The 18,505-nt window shown below is 33.2% G+C and overlaps 1 protein-coding gene across 1 annotated transcript; it reads right to left on the minus strand.

Moving 5' to 3' along the window:
- Window positions 1-273: 273 nt before the first annotated feature.
- Window positions 274-18,113, minus strand: LOC139503165 (lim and transglutaminase domain protein ltd-1-like). Its single transcript, XM_071292898.1, has 8 exons — window positions 17,873-18,113; window positions 11,230-11,430; window positions 9,673-9,950; window positions 6,274-7,402; window positions 5,440-5,608; window positions 4,721-4,962; window positions 1,714-1,863; window positions 274-418 (listed from the first exon to the last, which is right to left on the minus strand). Exons 1-8 carry the CDS (start codon window positions 17,987-17,989, stop codon window positions 365-367), a joined length of 2,340 nt encoding a protein of 779 aa, XP_071148999.1. The 5' UTR covers window positions 17,990-18,113; the 3' UTR covers window positions 274-364.
- Between the last annotated feature and the right edge of the window lie 392 nt (window positions 18,114-18,505).

The raw sequence follows: 18,505 nt of genomic DNA on the forward strand, positions 1-18,505 counted from the left end.
CATCGGAAGTGTAATCAGGTTCTGCTCCACATATGCATAAAACAGCCTTCAAGACTGTTGATAAGTCTCGTGCAATGACATCAGCATTAAAGAATAGGATGGGATTGTAGTAATGTGAATTGCAACATTTACCAGGATATCTGTGATATAGATTTTTTATAAGGATTTTACAATCTTATGATGGCGTCCGTATAAATTTGAGGATTTTTTTCTTCGAAAAAAATGGCTTTGAAATAGGTTCGAAGATAACGAATGGCCAAGGATTGTTGGAGATAACATAATAGGTTTAATGTAGATATTTAGCTATATATTAGAATTATAACATCTTTGCCGTTCATTCACACTGTTGCCTCTTTGAATATGTCTATCTTTCTAACGCATTCCATTCACTTATCAGCAATGTTACTATCTCGTTAACCTGTAATAAACAAAACATTTTATCACACATTCTCTAAAATGAAAATGTTTAGCCATGGCGTTGTCAATATAAAATAAAAAGATATGGTATGATTGCCAATGAGACAACTCTCCACAAGAGACCAATTGACACAGAAATTATATGTCACCGTACGGCCTTCAACAATGAGCGTATAGTCAGCTATAAACAGGCACGAACTGAAAAATGTAAAACAATTCAAACGAATAACTAGCGGCCTTTTTGTATGTACAAAAAATAAACGACAAACAAATAACATACACATCAACAGTTTAATTTCAACTTATGCAGTTTAAATGTCCCTCTGGTATCTTTCGCACATCCTTAATAACGTTACAGCAAACACGTTATCAATGAAGACAATTACAAATCTTACACATTTTACATCTAACCTTAAAATTGCAAAAGATAAAGAAATATGTCTCATATGAACAGATAATAGTATATATTAACATTGTTATCTGTTTTTATCAATGCACAACACTAATGCAGCTATAATTAATACTAGTACGTTATGAAGTTAGGTATATTAGTATTTGTGATTGGTTTAGATATTATATATAGTTAAAGAAAAAAAAACTATTGATAGATAACGAGCATATACTCTCTCCTAATTATATGAGTTTGTCTTCCAACAGTTTTGATTCGTGCATCATTAATGAGTCTTCTGTAGATGTATTGCTCGCTTGCATACAAATTATTGTAAGCAGTGAATCGTTGAAGCATTTTTTTTAAACTGGACTGATGCCTTTGCGGGTGCTCGATACGTCACTGAGCTTAAAGGTATAACAGCACCTCAGTCTGTGTTGAATTGAAATATTAATCATAATATGTACATTCTCTATAAATTTACTGTTTATAAAACAGGTAAATTGTTCGACAACTAAGGTCATTCTAACCCAAAATATTGGCTTAGCCGTTTTTCGCACATTTTTTTTCTCGATTTTTTTTTAATTTTTAAACTTTATAACTTCTGTCTTTTTTTGCACGCCACTGATGAGTCGTATGTCGACTAAACGCATTTCAGCAGTACTCAATTATCCACATGAGATCAAACTAATCACCAAACTTTGAATTAATCAGTGAAATGGCAACGAAACACGATGTTAAAGGATTAAGCTAGCTTCATTTCATGATAGATAAATCTGTTATCCAACCGTGCATGCGCTTTGTCCTTTGGTCGAAATCACATCACAATTTCTAATCTCTGTACAAGGCATGGTAAAAATATTCAGCACAAACATTAACTACTTCCAATTTGATTACTTTCGACTTACGCATTTGAATATGTCTGATGCAATCTTTACTCGATGGTTAAATGTGAAATCTTCCATTAAATCCATTGTCCGTCTAATGTCTTCTGGTAAAATAATAAAGCCGTGCTGCTTCAGCTCTTTTGAGAGTTCTTCAATCAACCAAACAGTATCCTGAAATGTTTTTTTAAAAAAAAAATGGACCACAAGAAAACAGTTTGTTTTAAGTACAAGCTGTGTCAACTGAAGTTCGTCCCTGCTTTAACGCTAAGACAGTTTAATGTATATAAACTCATCTTAGATACTAGGATTAAATGTTGTATTTACGCCAGACGCGCGTTTCGTCTACAAAAGTATTATTACGTTTGATTCTTTAATATGTTTCATCTATCAATCGCATGTACATATTTGTAAGACTGTGTATCAGCTTTTCCTTTTCGCTCTGTAGGCTAAGAATACTTCTTACCAAGTATCAGTTTTGTCAGAAGGTTTGATGTGCAAATATCAAAGACCGTATATTTGTTTTAGTACGAAATCTTTTTAAATAGAACAAATCAAAATAAACACTTGCGTAAGTTTCTGTCTTATTTGTAAGCTTTGTGTATATGAAAATTTGCTTTCTTTTTTAAAACCTTGTCGATATAGTTCAGGTTTTAAGCCAGAGGATAATACTCTCGAGTCAATCTTTTTGTCGTTTTTATGATTTCCCGTTTGACACATTTTAGGAAGGATATTAACCGAAATTGAATTATAAGACACCATGAGGTTGATGCCAGCAGAGTGAGTTTACTTTAAAACCATTATCTTCTGGTTTATTTATAATTTTTATCCTTTTTCGTATCTCTCGCTGTTAATGGTGGAGATTAACTTGTTTATCCAGGACATTATTTTGTTCTCATTTATATGGACTTGGGGGGAATTTCCAGGTTGCTTTTCTGTTGCATGGACTTAAATCAAAAATCTTCTTTAGTTCATATCCTATATGACTGTTGGATGTAAGCATGATTAAAGAGGGACGAAAGATACCAAAGGGACAGTCAAACTCATAAATCTAAAACTAACTGACAACGCCATGGCTAAAAATAAAAAAGACAAACAGAAAAACAATAGTACACACGACACAACATAGAAAACTAAAGAATAAACAACACGAACCCCACCAAAAACTAGGGGTGATCTCAGGTGCTCCGGAAGGGTAAGCAGATCCTGCTCCACATGTGGCACCCGTCGTGTTGCTTAAGTGATTACAAATCCGGTAAATAGTCTAATTCGGTAGGTCATATTCATGAAAGGGAAGGGGATTGTAGTTACGACGTAAGGAACATATCCGATATCATTTGTGAAACGGTTATTCCATAACGGTCAACCAACTCGTGATGGCGTCCGTAAAATTTACGAAGGGATGATTTCAACTTCACCATTTGGAACTCTTGGTTTAATAGCTTCCTTGTGAGCAGCAAACCTCTATCAAGAAAATCATGATAGGAAATGCAAGCACGGGAATATCGTATCAATTGGGAGATATATACCCCGTATGCAGGTGCTGCTGGAATGTTGCTACTTAGAAATGGAATGTTCACAATTGGAAAGTTGAAATCATCTCTTTTGTCGTAAAGTTTTGTTTTCAACCGACCCTCATTGTCAATTTCTAGATGTAAGTCAAGATATGAAGCCGACTTAACTGTATCTGTAGTATCCTTTATCTCTAGTTCGATTGGATAGATGCGTTCCACATAGTCACCAAATTTTGAATTGTTTAGTGAAAGAACATCATCTATATAGCGGAAAGTAGAGTTAAAGGATATTGCTAACTTCTTATCTTTCTTCCTAAGAAGTTCCTGCATGAAGTCAGCCTCATAATAATAAAGAAATAAGTCGGCGAGTAGAGGGGCACAGTTTGTTCCCATTGGAATGCCGACAGTCTGTTGAAAAACACGTCCTCTGAACGTAACAAATATGTTGTCAATCAAGAAATCAAGCATCTTGATAATATCAGTTTCAGAGAATTTTTTGTTTGAATCAGAGTGATTCTTTACAAAGTAGGATTTATCCCTCCCTAAGACAAGATACTTGTATCTACGTTGGCCATTCTTTTTTATGAAGCAAAGTAATATCAACTCTTTCAATTTGTCTTTTAGTTTGGAATGTGGAATACTTGTGTACAGGGTAGAAAAGTCAAATGTTTTAATACTGTTACAAGATGAAAGAGAGTTAGATTGTATGTACTCTAAAAGATCTTTTGAATTTTTAAGTATCCACATCTGATTCACGCCACCTCTAGAATAGGCAGTTTCACAATAACTTTGAAGCCCGTCTTTGATTGCTGATAAAATAGATGTTAATAATTTAGAAAGAGGTTTCGTGGAGCACTTGGAAGACCCAGCAATATACCGTTGTTTGTAAGGACACTTATGTAGTTTAGGTATCCAATACAGTGATGGAAGATCCAGTTCTTCATCTTTGGTTGAAATTCCAAAGGAACATAGAACAGACCTATGATTATCCAGGATTTCCTCTTTGGTAAGTGTCGTGAGGGTATATGTTGAGTTACCAAGTGAATTGTCAATACCTAATTCGTTTATCAAGCAGTTGATGTAGTGACTTTTACACACAAAAACGATGTTATTTGGGGCTTTATCTGCAGGGACAACAACATATTTGTCATGGAGGTCGGATAGGTGTTTTGCAACATTTGGGTCTTTAAAGATTGACGTAGCATTGTTATTGATGGACCCATTCAGTTTCTTAATTCTGATTTGTATCAACGACCTCACTGCCTTAATCCAACAGTTTAATTTATCTCTGGGCAAACTTAAATAGTTTAAGCAAACTTAAGATTACGACTATTTATGTCCTAAACTCGAGACTAGCAAAACATGTTATAGTTACATTAAATCAACAAAATATCTAATCAACTGACAAATAATTTGAACAAATTCCATCACTTTCATTTGTACTAAATTAAACAATATTTTGTATTTTGTGGATTGTGTTTTTTTGATAAATTAAAAAAAAACGCAAGTATACATACCTTTTCCTTCTCATCTGACTTGCTGAACAATGTGAGTAGCAGATTTACTGTTTGATTAACTGCATTAGTTTTTTCGACTGTTGCCCATGTTTCTGAGCTGTCACCATGCTGTAGATAATAGATCAGTCTTTCGAGAATATTTATAAGTCTATGTAGTCTTGCTTCATATTCCGACTGTCTTACTATGTTTGAATGATGCAGTCGTGGATCGACAGCCACTTTTCGACCTCTGTGTAGTTTTTCTAAATAAATATACAAATTGAATAAGCAAAAGAAGTTAAGGTAAATACTTGATTGATATGTGTCCTCTTTAATGTCAGTGTTGAATTTTTACTTTAGGGTTCTTCGACGTTATGTATTATTCAATACACAGAGGTTAGTTTCAAGCACCACAGACTAGAAATAAATAGAGTTCTAAATGTTCACAAAGGGTATCAAATCATTTGTGGAATCTTAATTTTGGATAGCATTGTATGGCAGTTACCGTGATAAAAAGGGGAAAAAAATTAAAAACGGAAAGATAACAAAAATACCTCAATCAAAGGAAAATTCATATCAGAAGTCCCTTATCAAATAGCAAATTCAAAGTTATCCTTTGTTGACCGACTGAATGATTATTCTAAAAGCAATAAGATTTGTTGCCCTACATTGATATTAAGAATGTGTTTGTGTAGCTTATTTGAAGTACACAAATAAAATTTTAAAAAAACTTCCATTACTTTGTTTAATGTTGAGAATTGCTGCTTTTCCTCTAGCTCTTTGAACATCTAGGTCAACCTCTGTTATTTTCTTGCTAGCACAGTCCTGAATACGGAATAATATTTCGTTGACGTTCTTGCCTTCTATTGAAGCATTTAACTTCTTACGAGCAGCTCTGACACCACAGTTCTACAATTATATATAAAAAAACATAAGCAACATATATTTATATTAGACCAAAGCATCTATTGAATTCATTGTATCGATATTACCTAAATCTTGATCTAATTTCTCTTGATTTTGCTTATTACATTCCGAGACAAATACAACAGCAATTATTCATAGAAGTCTTATACAACGACTTGGAATCCTTCCGACCATACAAGCAAACTCAATAACAACTCACAAACAAAATGATTATATAATAATACATCAGCAGCATATATACGTATGTTCATATTTGTGATTTTAAATCTTGATATGAACTATTCAATCGAAACAATCTAATTGCTTTGATTAATGAAAGTCTGTAGTGTGATTTGAATGTTGAGTTCAATGTATTCTTTTTTATCCTACTGTAACCCTTCGCAAGAATTGAATGTTAATTTTCTTTATTTGGTCGACGGTTTCACGAGAAAATGAAGTAGTAAAAGCTATATCCGAACCAAAATTTAGAAACACGAAACAATAGAGAACACACTTCAACAACCATAATGTGTTGTATGCAGTATGGTCCAAAGAAACGAATTTATTCGCAAAAAAATGATTTTCATGCTTTTGTGTTAAAATTTAATGCAAAAGGCCTTTACATTTTATGTTCTGAAAGTATCTTCATCAGTTAATAGTATATATACCTCGTGTGATTCTTGCAAAGGAAGTTCGTCGTAGATCAACAGGTAGTAACAGGCTGTTTTTGTCTCAGATTCCAAATATCCATTTGTTTCGGTACATATCTGCAAAATGTATTGTCCTGGGGATTCTGGTGGGAAGACGTCAATCACTACTTCTTTGTATGTTCTCCTTCGTATTAAACAACACTGGGTTAGTTCATTGGTCACTTCGTAATCCTCTGAATGGTTTGATGTTGCTTCTGAAGACAACACATTTGCTTTTATGGAAATCAATTCAGACATCCTATTATCCATCCGAAATTTTATCTGGAAATGTCTGCTCAAATCGATGTGCAGTATTCCAGATCTATATGACGGATGAGATAGACCAGAGAAGTACATGAAAGGACCAGGTCCAAGGCCAATAGCACCAGTGTTAATAGGAAGTGGCACGGGTTCAGGATGACACACCTTGCAATCGATATCAACTGCCAGTATTTTTAGAAGAGGTTCACCATATTTACCGGCATAAAATACAAGTTTGTAAGTACCAGTATAAGGAAACAGTATATCACATGTCCAGGTTGATTCGTTTCTAATAAGATAAACAAAATTTTGTAAGAAGTTATCATTTTCAATTTTTATATCTAAGTCTGTCTCAATTAATTCTAAATTATACCAAAGTACCAATTCATATACGGATTCGTATGTTCCCATGAAACCAAGTGTACTTCTACCATCGTCACAGGTTATTCGGTGGCTCAGATGAGTAGTAAGTTTTAGACCCGTTCTCCACCAAGGAGGAAAGAACATGTCTTGGTCTAAGAATTGTTCTTTTGTTATTGGTTCAAGAAGTAACTGCCATTTCTCATCATCAGGAAAGCATTCGTGAATAAAATGTTCTGGATTTGACAATACATAATGATCTAAGAATGTTTTCTTTAGAATCTCATTAGTATCTGAATGGACATCAGTATAAGATTTGATCATGTCTTTTGATATATTCCCTGATAGTGTTCGACATATGCGATATGGATGAACAAGCTGCCACGTGTCTTTAATAAAAACTGCTACCCATGCGCATGGAAGTAATGTACTTCCATCATCACTCCTGCAGAGACCACTTATCTTGTCACATTTAATACCAGCAGCCCTGAAAAATGATAGGGACTAAGCTAAGAAGACAAAATGTGTTACATGCTTTCCCTTTACAGTTTGACATCTTGAGTCATACTGATTATTATGAATCTCATTTACTGCTTACATATTACAAAATAACACTCACTGACATGTATACAAAACATTTCAGAATAAACGTAAAAAATAAACGGATTTTTTTCTTTTGACCAAAAAACATTTCTTAATTATAATCCGTACGTATAGGTTATTATAATGTGGTACGATTGACAACTAGACAGTGTCCACAAGAGACCAAATGACACAGAAATTAACAACTATAATAGGTCACCTTATGGCCTTCAACACTGAGCAAAGCCATACCGCATAACTATTAAAGACCGTGAAATGAGAAATGTAAAACAATTCAAACGAGAAAGCAAACGGCCTAATTTATGTACAAAATAACGAAAGAAAAACAAATATATAACACATCAACAAACGTCAACCACTGAATTATATGACTTGGGACAGGCATATACAGATTGTGGCGGGGTTGAACTAGTTTTTTGGCGCTAAACCCTCCCCAAAACCTGAGACAGTGATGTAACGGTAAAACATCAGAAAAAACTATGCAAGACAAAAAAACGGAAATCAAATATGACAAACAGCAACAATGTATATCATTAGTAATATCCAGAGAACCGAAATAAGTCATAACAAATATGCGCCTGTTAAAACGTTTAAATCCGCTGCATTTGCATGGACTTGTCCTAAATCCATATTCGATAACAAAGGGTAACGATCCACGTCCCTCCTCACCACCCTTGACAGATTAAGCCAACATTTGTGATAACAATGTTGCGCCATCTATCGGTAGATTAAAGTCACGCCCATTCCGAATGCATTATTCTTGACCAATGGTAGCACTTGAACTCTTTAATTTGGAGGTAAAAACACGGTAGCGTCTAGATTCTACGCACTTGGTAAAGCAGGAAACGAAAATATACGTTGACATTAATGCATTTGTGCAAATAACATACACAGGAAAACCTATTAGTTGATTAAAAACATTCAAATTGTCACTAAATATAGTCGTATGTTTAGGGATATAAAGACTTGATGTACAATAAGCACGTGGCAATCGTTTACATACACTTTCTACATTTACACGTGATCATGTTATAGGCGCTTTTTGATTGGATGCAGCGAGTTTCGACTGGAACCAATGAAAAGCATTACCTTGTGTCTCCGAAATTCTATCTCAATCCGCCAAGGGTGGAGACGAGGAAAGTGGATCGTAAACCTTTGCTAGTGAAGATGTCCTAAATCAGGTGCATGTTGTTGTCGTTTGTTGGTGTGGTTTATAAGTGTTTCTCATTTTCGTTTTTTTTTATATAGATTATACCGTTGGTTTTCCTGTTTGAATTGTTTTACACTAGTCATGTTGGGGTCCTTTATAGCTTGCTGTTCAGTATGAGCCAAGGATCCTTGTTGAAGGGTGTACTTTGACATATAATAGTTTACTTTTCATACATTGTGACTTGGATGGAGAGTTGTGTCACCGGCACTCATACCACATTTTCTTATGTATATAATGAGAGAAGCGGAAGATACCAAATGGATATTCAACCTCATAAGTCAAAGGCAAACTGCAAAGGTCATGACAAAAATCGAACAATGATCAAATAACAAACAACATTCAACATAAGTACTGGTCGTAAATTGCATTTGCATAGTTAATGGTAACATCCCGTTCAGCAGTAAAAAAAAACTCAACTAAAAAACCCTTAAATACAAACCATTAAAAACATATAACTGTGGATGTGATATACATGATATAGGCCCGATACTTTAGTAAAGTATAAGTTATCCTGTTTCTCCGAGTGCCTATTAGAAATGTTTACCAGATGAAATATATATATGGACGCATTATGGTAAATATTTCCTTTTTACGTTGGTTCGGCTCGGTATCTGACTTTGATATTTGACCAGTAAAGTTTTAATACACGAAATATGCTGCATTTGACGAGTTCTACTTGATTTACACAGAGAAGCAGAAAAAACCCCAAAAGAATAAAATCCTTAATGTGTCCCTTACGGGTCAGATATTATAATTGTCGGACATTGTATTTAGGGTTTTGTACTGTGTTGTTTGTTGTTGTTACATTTAGTATGTCTTTGTTTGATTTCATTTGAACTGTTCTTTCAAATTGGATAACAATAACTAAAAACTGTTGGTCTAATAGATATATTTTAAACCACTCCAATCAGGTAAAATATATTACTTATATACTTTTAACATACCAACATAATAAGATAAATATTGTGGTACATGTAGTTTTATGTTGCCGTAAAAGTCTAACCAATACATCCGGGGTTCTTCCTTGTCCTTCAGCAGATCTGTATGACAAAGGAGAAGACGGAGGTGGCTCTAAATCCTCAACTGTATCATGACCCAATGCATCTGACAACCAGATAATAAAGGACCGGATCAGCAGAATGTCGCTTTCCGGATGGTTTGGTATCGGTTCTTTTAGATAATCTCTCAGCTCCCTAAAACTGTTCAGTGCTATCCGTGGTACCTGAATTAATATAAAAGGTTTCACTACTTTTTAAAGCTTTTAGTCAAGTCTTTTTTTTTTTTTTTATCAAAATCGAACGTATTTTTTTCTGTACACCTGTTCAGCTTACCAACAATCCGAGAAATGAGATAATATTGCAATTCCTTGTATTACTTTAATTGGCCAAATTATCTCTATGGATTTTATAACGTTCTGCACATATGAAAGCATTATTACATTATACATGTACATATGCGTGTCCCAAGTTATGTACCTACAATTCAATGATGTTATTTTGTCGCAGTCTGTCATATTTGTTTTCGTTTATTCTTTTTGTACATAAATAAGACCGTTAGTTTCCTCGTTTAAATTATTTTTCATTATTTTTCAATTTCCATTCGGCATGGATTTTGCTCATTGCTGAAGACCGTACGGTGTAATCTACATTATTTAGTCTCTGGTGGATTGTTGTCACAATATTTGGTAATCATACCACATCTTCTAATTTTTATATAACGTACAAAAATAAAAATAAAATTTTCGCATTATAAAAAACACTAAGTAAAAAATTAATGTATGCAAATTATAAATACAATAATTCACATTTTCAACAATTATATAATACAATGTTGTGTACGATCGTTGATGATACTGTTAATAACCGAATGACACAAACACGAAATAATGAAATATTATTAAGGAGTAGGTTCGGTAAGGGTCGATTTTTGCCTCAAATTTCAAGTTCATCTGACGAAATATTTTAGATACTTTTTAAACACTTACAAATGTATGTGTCTATTTTAGTTGATTCAATAAGTATATGTAAAAGATTTTAACTGATTTACTCATTAAAAACGCCCCGATTCTAGCTTAAACATGAAAAATCTATCATATATGTCAAAAATGGTCACTTTTCAGATGTTTTTTTGTCAAAAATGAAAGTGGCCGCATCCGTGTTCATCCTCAACCTTTATACACATGTTGTCATCAAATACAATTTACATTTCAATATTAAGAATGAACACGAATGCGGCCACTTTCATTTAAGACGGAAACCGTCTAAAATATAACTATATTCTAAAATTGTGAACATTTCAGTAATTTAGCATGACTTAATGATGCTAGCACCCGATATATGTGCATTGTATTGTCAAACACAGCCCATATTTATTTAGCAGAAGCATTCTACTGTCCAATAAATAACTAAACGTATACATTTTAACAATTTTGTAAAACTGCTATATTTTAGGGCCAAAAAGAAGTCTTACTGAACCTGCTCCTTTGTACACATTATGCCTACCTTCGATGCGTTATCATCGATAAAGTCTATCAAATCAGTATTCAAACCGTTATGGTTTGCTGCAATAACGTACTGTTCGCAGAGAGCATTCCTGTACAGGACTCTTTTAACCACATTTCGCTTTGCTTGTCTTCGTTGAACTTGATTTGTTGTTATAGGATTTGGTTCAAAAGAAAAATCTTGAGATGGAAGGATTTTAACCTAGGTTTGAAAATATAGATGATGAGCATTATTTCTATGTGTTAGTTTTTTTTTATCATTTCTAGTTATTTATCGATATCTATAAATATTCCTCAATGTAAGACATAATAAAATTTAAAAATAAGCATGTGGCTTTCTAAAAAACACTTTATAAAAAATTGTCATAATAGTATCAGAAAAAGAATTGAAAAACTTGTTTTTTGAAAAATTAAAAAAAAAAGTATAAAATACAAGTGACGTGTATAATTTCGAAAGTATTAAAACAGCATAGTTATACATAATGTTTATCAAATGTAAAGGGCATCGACGATTTCTTATTCCCGGTCACATTTTATCTTCAGCATCATGGCTCAAGTTGTAATTAATTGGAGCAATTACGCGTACTTTAATCATGTTAATGTTGTTATTGTTTGATATTGTTTGTTTTTGTAAATGTGTTGCTGTTTTTTTCTTGCTAATACCGATTTCAATAGTTATTCATTTTGAACTATGTTCTTTTCAAGTTATTTTTTAACTGCTACAGCACTATCTGATGTAAGGGTAGTGAGCGCCCAAACGCTCGATTGACCAAGCCAAATGATGTATGTTCATGTCTAAAGTCCCGTGTAATCCTGAGGTGGATTGATTGATTAGTGTTTAATGCCACTTTCATCACTATTGTTGTATTTCGTGGCGGTCAAATTTTATTAGTAGACGAAGCCAGAATGTCTGGAGAGAACCACCGATCTTCGGTAGGAAAACTGACAAGTCGCCTTAATTCAGATTGGAGTCGAACGCACCTGCTTCGATTCGAACTGACAACCTCAGTGTTGACAGGCTAGTTATACAGTAGTTCGACTACTTCATTCGTTTAAAGTGTTAAATCAAAGTCATGTAATTTTAAAACTTTGTTTTTGATATGCGCATGATGACTTGGTCATATAGCATTCCTGCATTGTTGACATAAAACGTTAACCTATAATAAGATATAAGATATATGAGTGCCAATGATACAACTATGAATCCAAGACACAATTTGTAAAAGTAAACCATAAGCATACTATATCTTGAATATCACAAAAACATGTTTTTAATACAATGATCATTTGTGTAGTGTTAAATTTTCATTGATAAAATATTACCAATTATTATTTGTAAGAGACCTGATTATTGTTTTAATATGATTCATACTAGCTGCTTTGAACACACATTTTTGTTGAACAAAAATTGCAAGCATTAGTTGATTCGGAACGTTATTATTTGTGTTGTTGATCTTGTTGGTTAGAGACTTACTAAAAGGAAGCACTTTAAAGACTGTTCACCCGTATCATTTTGAAGACATCTGTAGTAGGGTAATTGTGGCCTGCAATTATGGAGTTAATTAATTCTCAGTTCGCTAATTCCGAAAACAGCGTCAAAGTAATATATGCAGATGCCCGACTAATCAAGTTAGACGTGGCATCGGTGACAGGCATTCCTTTTAGGTAAATGTATAAGCAAGTTTTAAAAGAAACGATTATTAATATGTATGCCTTTTAAGACCTAGTAGCATGAATGTTAAAAAACATACAAAGAATGGTAGTGATTGATTGATTGTTGGTATCATAACATCCAGTGGCAAATATTCCATACATGTTTGGGACAAGAACAAATTAAAAATAAATGCAATATGTAGATCATGTAATAGAGGATGTCCGGGATAAAGCTTGGGGAAATTTGGACTGCCACATTAAAATGAGGGTAACTATATCGGTTAGGATAAGAAATTTTGCCTTTCAACATGCCACCTTTTGACCCCTGAAAGAGCTGTTGCAAGGGTTATTTAAGTGCTGATATTGTGGCACAGACTATTTCTAAACGAGGAAACGAAAAGAAGTCCATAGTGACCATATTTCTATTCCGAAGTCACCCTTTGGTACAAGAATGGTAGTGTTTACGTTAATGTTCTTATTTAGTAATCAGGATAAAAAGTCCATTGTAATACCATATCAAAACAGCAACGAGAGGGAAATGTATTCTGTATTGAAGACATCGATGTACGTATTCATAAAGGGGATAAGTGAGAGAGAGAGAAATACATTTTTCTTTTGATTGTGTCAAGTGTGTCGTGTTATTGATTCATGACACAACAAGCTTTCATTTTGGAAAGAAAGCGTCTAAAATATCAGTTTATCATTTTTTGTAGTAGTGGTATTACTGATACGTAGGAATTTTTGTTTCAGAACTCATACGCAAAGGTGATAAGGTTTTGTGCCATTAATAATGACGTTACGCGCGATGTTTTTACCGTTTACTCTTTTTGTATGTTTTGTGGGCAAAACTGCGCTGCAGGTGCAGAAAAAAAGCGTATTTCAATTAAAACAAAGATATCATTGTGCTGGATATAAATTTCCTTGTTCATTTATCTCCATTAAAACAATACAAAACGCATTTGTTAGAGTTGTTGATTATGGATTTTGGAAAAATAATGGGCTGTCCAGGGTAACATTTGACGACAAAAACTGAAGTATAAGCCTTCTTATCGACTTTTTTTCCGATTTTCATTTATTTTTTTTTTGTGTCGCAAATTGCCATAAAATAACAACCCATTATAATATATTTGTATGACGGCTAATGGAGTCTTATTCTGTTGCGCCAGGCAAATCTGCAAAGTTTCATTGTGTCCCATCTCCATTTTGGAAACTACTTTAACGAAAAAAGTTAAAAAATACGGATACATGATGTCATCAGGTGAGAAAATGATATATTTTTTAGCTTGTATAATGTTGTTTTTCTGTAATTAATTAATTTCAAACGCAAAATTGGACAAACACAAAAACAAAAAAGATCCTAATTTTTTTAATTTGGTGAATAAAGTGTCACACGTTCATTTTTTTGCAAAAACGTTGTGTACAGTCGTTATTAATAAAAGTAAACTATGTTTAGTTTTGCACCTGATTGTCGACAAAAAAAATCTAATATAGACATGTTATTTTTCTAATCTTTTCACAATATCTATATTAATCTTCATAGCATTCGTACTTTCCGAGAAAAAAATGTTTGAAAATTGGTGAAAAAGATTTCGCACGCATTAAATTTCTTACGGCGGCAACCTGACGTCGTTTCGAATAACCAAAACAACAAAAAACGCAGTGCCATAAAAACACACAGAACAAGCGCACAACTTAGTCGATTGTCGGTGCATGCATTGTTCAACTACATATATAGAGAGAGACTTTTTTAATTATGATTTGATTTATCCATATGTAACTGATTTTTCGGATTCTTTTTGTTATTCCGTGATATTGATAAGTGTTGACCTCAATCCGGAACAGATTGCCTGTTTTATTTCTATTCGCAAATTTTAAATTAAGTGCAGAACTTGCAAAGGTTTTAAAACGAGTAAAACTTGGGTGCGTAATTGTACAGCATTTCTTTTGCGTTTCCATCTTATAGCACTAAAGAGGTTTCTTTAAAATTTACGGACAAAATATGTTTCGAATGATGCTCCCAATGTATCTTTGGAACGATAAGAATACATAACTGTGAAACTAAGAAAAAACTTACACTTGTCAGAAAATGCACTAGACCGGATAATATGTTTAATTACTTTAGAGAACTTTTAGACAAATTCGCTGGACATCAGTTCCGTGCATAGTGGCAAAATGCACAACTTAAATGTTTGAAAGAAAACTTATTATCTAAGCACTGTATTATAATTCATGACTATTCCGAAAAGTACGGTTGCAAAGAAAAGTTTGAACTTCAACAAACTTATTTTCAGCGCAACGAGGTATTTATCTATGTGTCGGTTATTTATCGACCTAGAGGTAGATAGAGTAGAAAGTTTGCCGGATATTTCATGTATTATCACTTTATATTATCGGTTTAGTATAATAAGTCATGAAATTGTTTTTGAATGTTACTAAACCGACATTTGTTACAAACACGGATATGAAATTTTCGTGAAAGGGACCTTAGAACGCAACCGGGGGCTTTTTAAAGAATCCAGTATACATAGATTTTTTTTTCGGGGGAACGAAATAATACAATCTGCGGCAGATCTTTTTAAATATTGCGGGAAACATTGGAACGACACTAAGTTACTGTATTGTAAGCGCCAAATATTTAGATATGTCGAGAGTATAGATCGTGACACACTATCTTTAAAATCGTTCTTAATATTAAAAGTCTCTAGTATCAAGTTTGTTTTCTTCTTTGGACGATGCTAATTGAAAGTTAGGTACCTGTCATGTTATTCTTGTGAAAACTATTTGGTTGGTACTTACAAAGACTGATAATTCCATTGGAAGTATAAGGCAACCATACCGACAGTTGTCGAGAACAACTGTAGCCGCAATTGGGGTCCCGCAGAAGATGTGGTATGAATGCCATTGAGACAATTAACTCTCCACAAGAGACCAAAATAACACAGAAATTAACAACTATAGGTCACCGTACGGCCTTCAAAATGAGTAAAGCCCAAACCGCCTAGTCAGCTATAAATGGTCCCGCAATGACAATGTAAAACAATTCAAACGAGAAAACTAAGAGCCGTATTTATTTTTAAATGAACGAAAAACAAATATGTAACACATGAACAAACGACAACCACTGAATTACGGTCTCCTGACTTAGGAAAGGCACATACATACATAATGTTGCGGGGTTAAACATGCTAGCGGGATCCCAACACTCCCCCTAACCAGACATGTACATTAACTTTACTTATTCTAGAAGTATTTTTGTAGCGTATAAACCATGAAAACGTCTGTTACGCTTATAGGCACGAACATATATTACTACATTTTAAATATATCGAGATCATAAACTGTAGTAATGTCCAACTTGTTTTTCTGACACAATTTTTATTGTCGTTTTTTCCTAATCTGATCTGATTCTTCTCATCTTATTTGGTCTGACGTTTTTGTAAATTTCTCTACTTCTAAAGGCAAATTGCGTCAATTTCTATCTTATTTTATTAAGTACGTTTTGTTTGTTGTTGTTGTTGTCATACCTTTTAGCCTTGATGTTTATTTATTTCCAAATTCATTACTCAAGCGTTAATAATATAGTGTTATTTACTGGTTGTTTCTGTATTGGCACTGGTATAGATTCAAGGTTTGCTGTATTGGCCTCGAGACCCGTAGAGCCAATACAGAAACAGCCAGTTCATAACACTTTTATTAAATGATTATAAAAGAATTAAAAACCGGAAGTGAACGTCCCGTATTAGCCCATGGGCCAATACAGTTTTTTTCCCGCTTTTTTCCGTATTGGCCCTCGTTTTTTCCGTTTCAAAACTTTAAGACATTACAAAACATTGCACATCATTTGACCTGTTTATTTTATGACTTTAATTTAAAAAATATTATACAAATGTTTTTATACATAACGATACTTCCAGAGTTAAGTAATGGCGTAATAAAATTGAAAACCGGAAGTGAACGTCCTGTATTAGCCCTAGGGCTAATACGGCTTTTTTACCGCTTTTTTCTGTATTGGCCCTGTTTTTTTCCGTATTGGCCCTGTTCGAAGAGCAATATTAAATCTTGATTTATATCGACAGTGAAACGTTTTTAGTATTGCACATGCTGATTTATCCGTATTAGGGCTTATTTGCTCATATCATTTAATAATACATTGATTTAAGTTAAAAACATCACTTAACGTGATCGACACCTCTAAGTACATAGTTTTAATACGTTGCATTTTAGTGAAGATTTAAATATTAAAACTGTAAATGACAGTGTCGGAGATATTTTAAATTACTATACCAACGAAGCATCATCTACTCAAATGTACTACTTTTTACACAAATAACAGTTGTTACCACTTTAAATTGAAAAGTATCTTTATACTGAATTTTATGTAAGAATTTTAACCTACCCCGTTCCATTTCAAATTTGCAATCCAAAATTAAAATGCAAATCTTTTTATTCTGTAATTCATTTAATTAAATAGGTAATCATCATATTACAGTAAGTTGGCATTTTCTTCATTTTACGACCAAGGTAATAAAATTATAAGATTGAAAGGAAAATAGAAGATTTGAATAAAATAGAAAATTGACAGCAAATGTGCCTGTTCCAAGTCAGGAGCCTGTAGTTGTCGATGGTTCGTGCCTGTCATGTTTGTTTTACGTTAATAGTTTTGTTATAAATTATGCCATGAGTATTCTGAATTGAACTGTTTCACATTTTCATGTCGAGACCTTTTATATCCGACTACGGTGTGGGTTTTTCTCATTGTTAAAGGCCGTATGTTTGCCTATAATTGCTTACATCCACTTTATTTGAACATTGGTGGATTTTTCTCTCATTGGCAATCATACCACATCTCTATATTTTAAGAATACAAATATAAAATGTGTAACGATTAAAATTTTCTTATTTAATGAAGACTACATTTAAATTCATTTGAAGAGAGACACGTTCTCTTTAAATTTTAGTACATAATATATAGTAAATTGTATAAAACAAACCTTATCATTGACGAAACTTTCAGATTCTAACTCAGCTTCTGTGGTTGCTGTCACTTTGTTGAGATTCTTTTCCCCTTGAAAAATACGGGGCTCTCTCTTGGCTGGATTATTACCCATCGAGGTATGTTTCTACTTCAAAATACTCTGGATTTTAGTCAAAAGATGAAAAATAAACTAATAAAATCACGTCATAATCTTTAAAATGTCAATTATTGTGAAAATATGTTTTGATTGTACCTGTCTTGAAAGGTATAAGTTTATTTAATACGAAGGTAAACAGTGATTTAAACAACATTCCCATTATTAGAACAACAAAACGGATGTATTAAATAACTTTAAATTAATTAAAATACGTAAATGGAGAATACTTTATTTATGACATTAAACAATAAGTTTTCTGTACCTGTTGAAGAGGAGTTCAATATAAATTTAATATACTTTAGACCTATATATACAAGAAAGGCAAACTGGACAATTTTCAACTAAAGATGGTATTTTGCCAAATATGTCGAGTTTAAGATGTTAACTTTGGCTGGGTTACTGTTACTTATCTATTCAAATACAACATAACTCATAAAGTTGTTATCAAATTGATCCGGGGGATCGATATTTGTTAGTAAATAAGTTTTTTTA

Source organism: Mytilus edulis, chromosome 14 (genome assembly GCF_963676685.1).
Source record: "Mytilus edulis chromosome 14, xbMytEdul2.2, whole genome shotgun sequence".
NCBI lineage: Eukaryota > Metazoa > Mollusca > Bivalvia > Mytilida > Mytilidae > Mytilus > Mytilus edulis.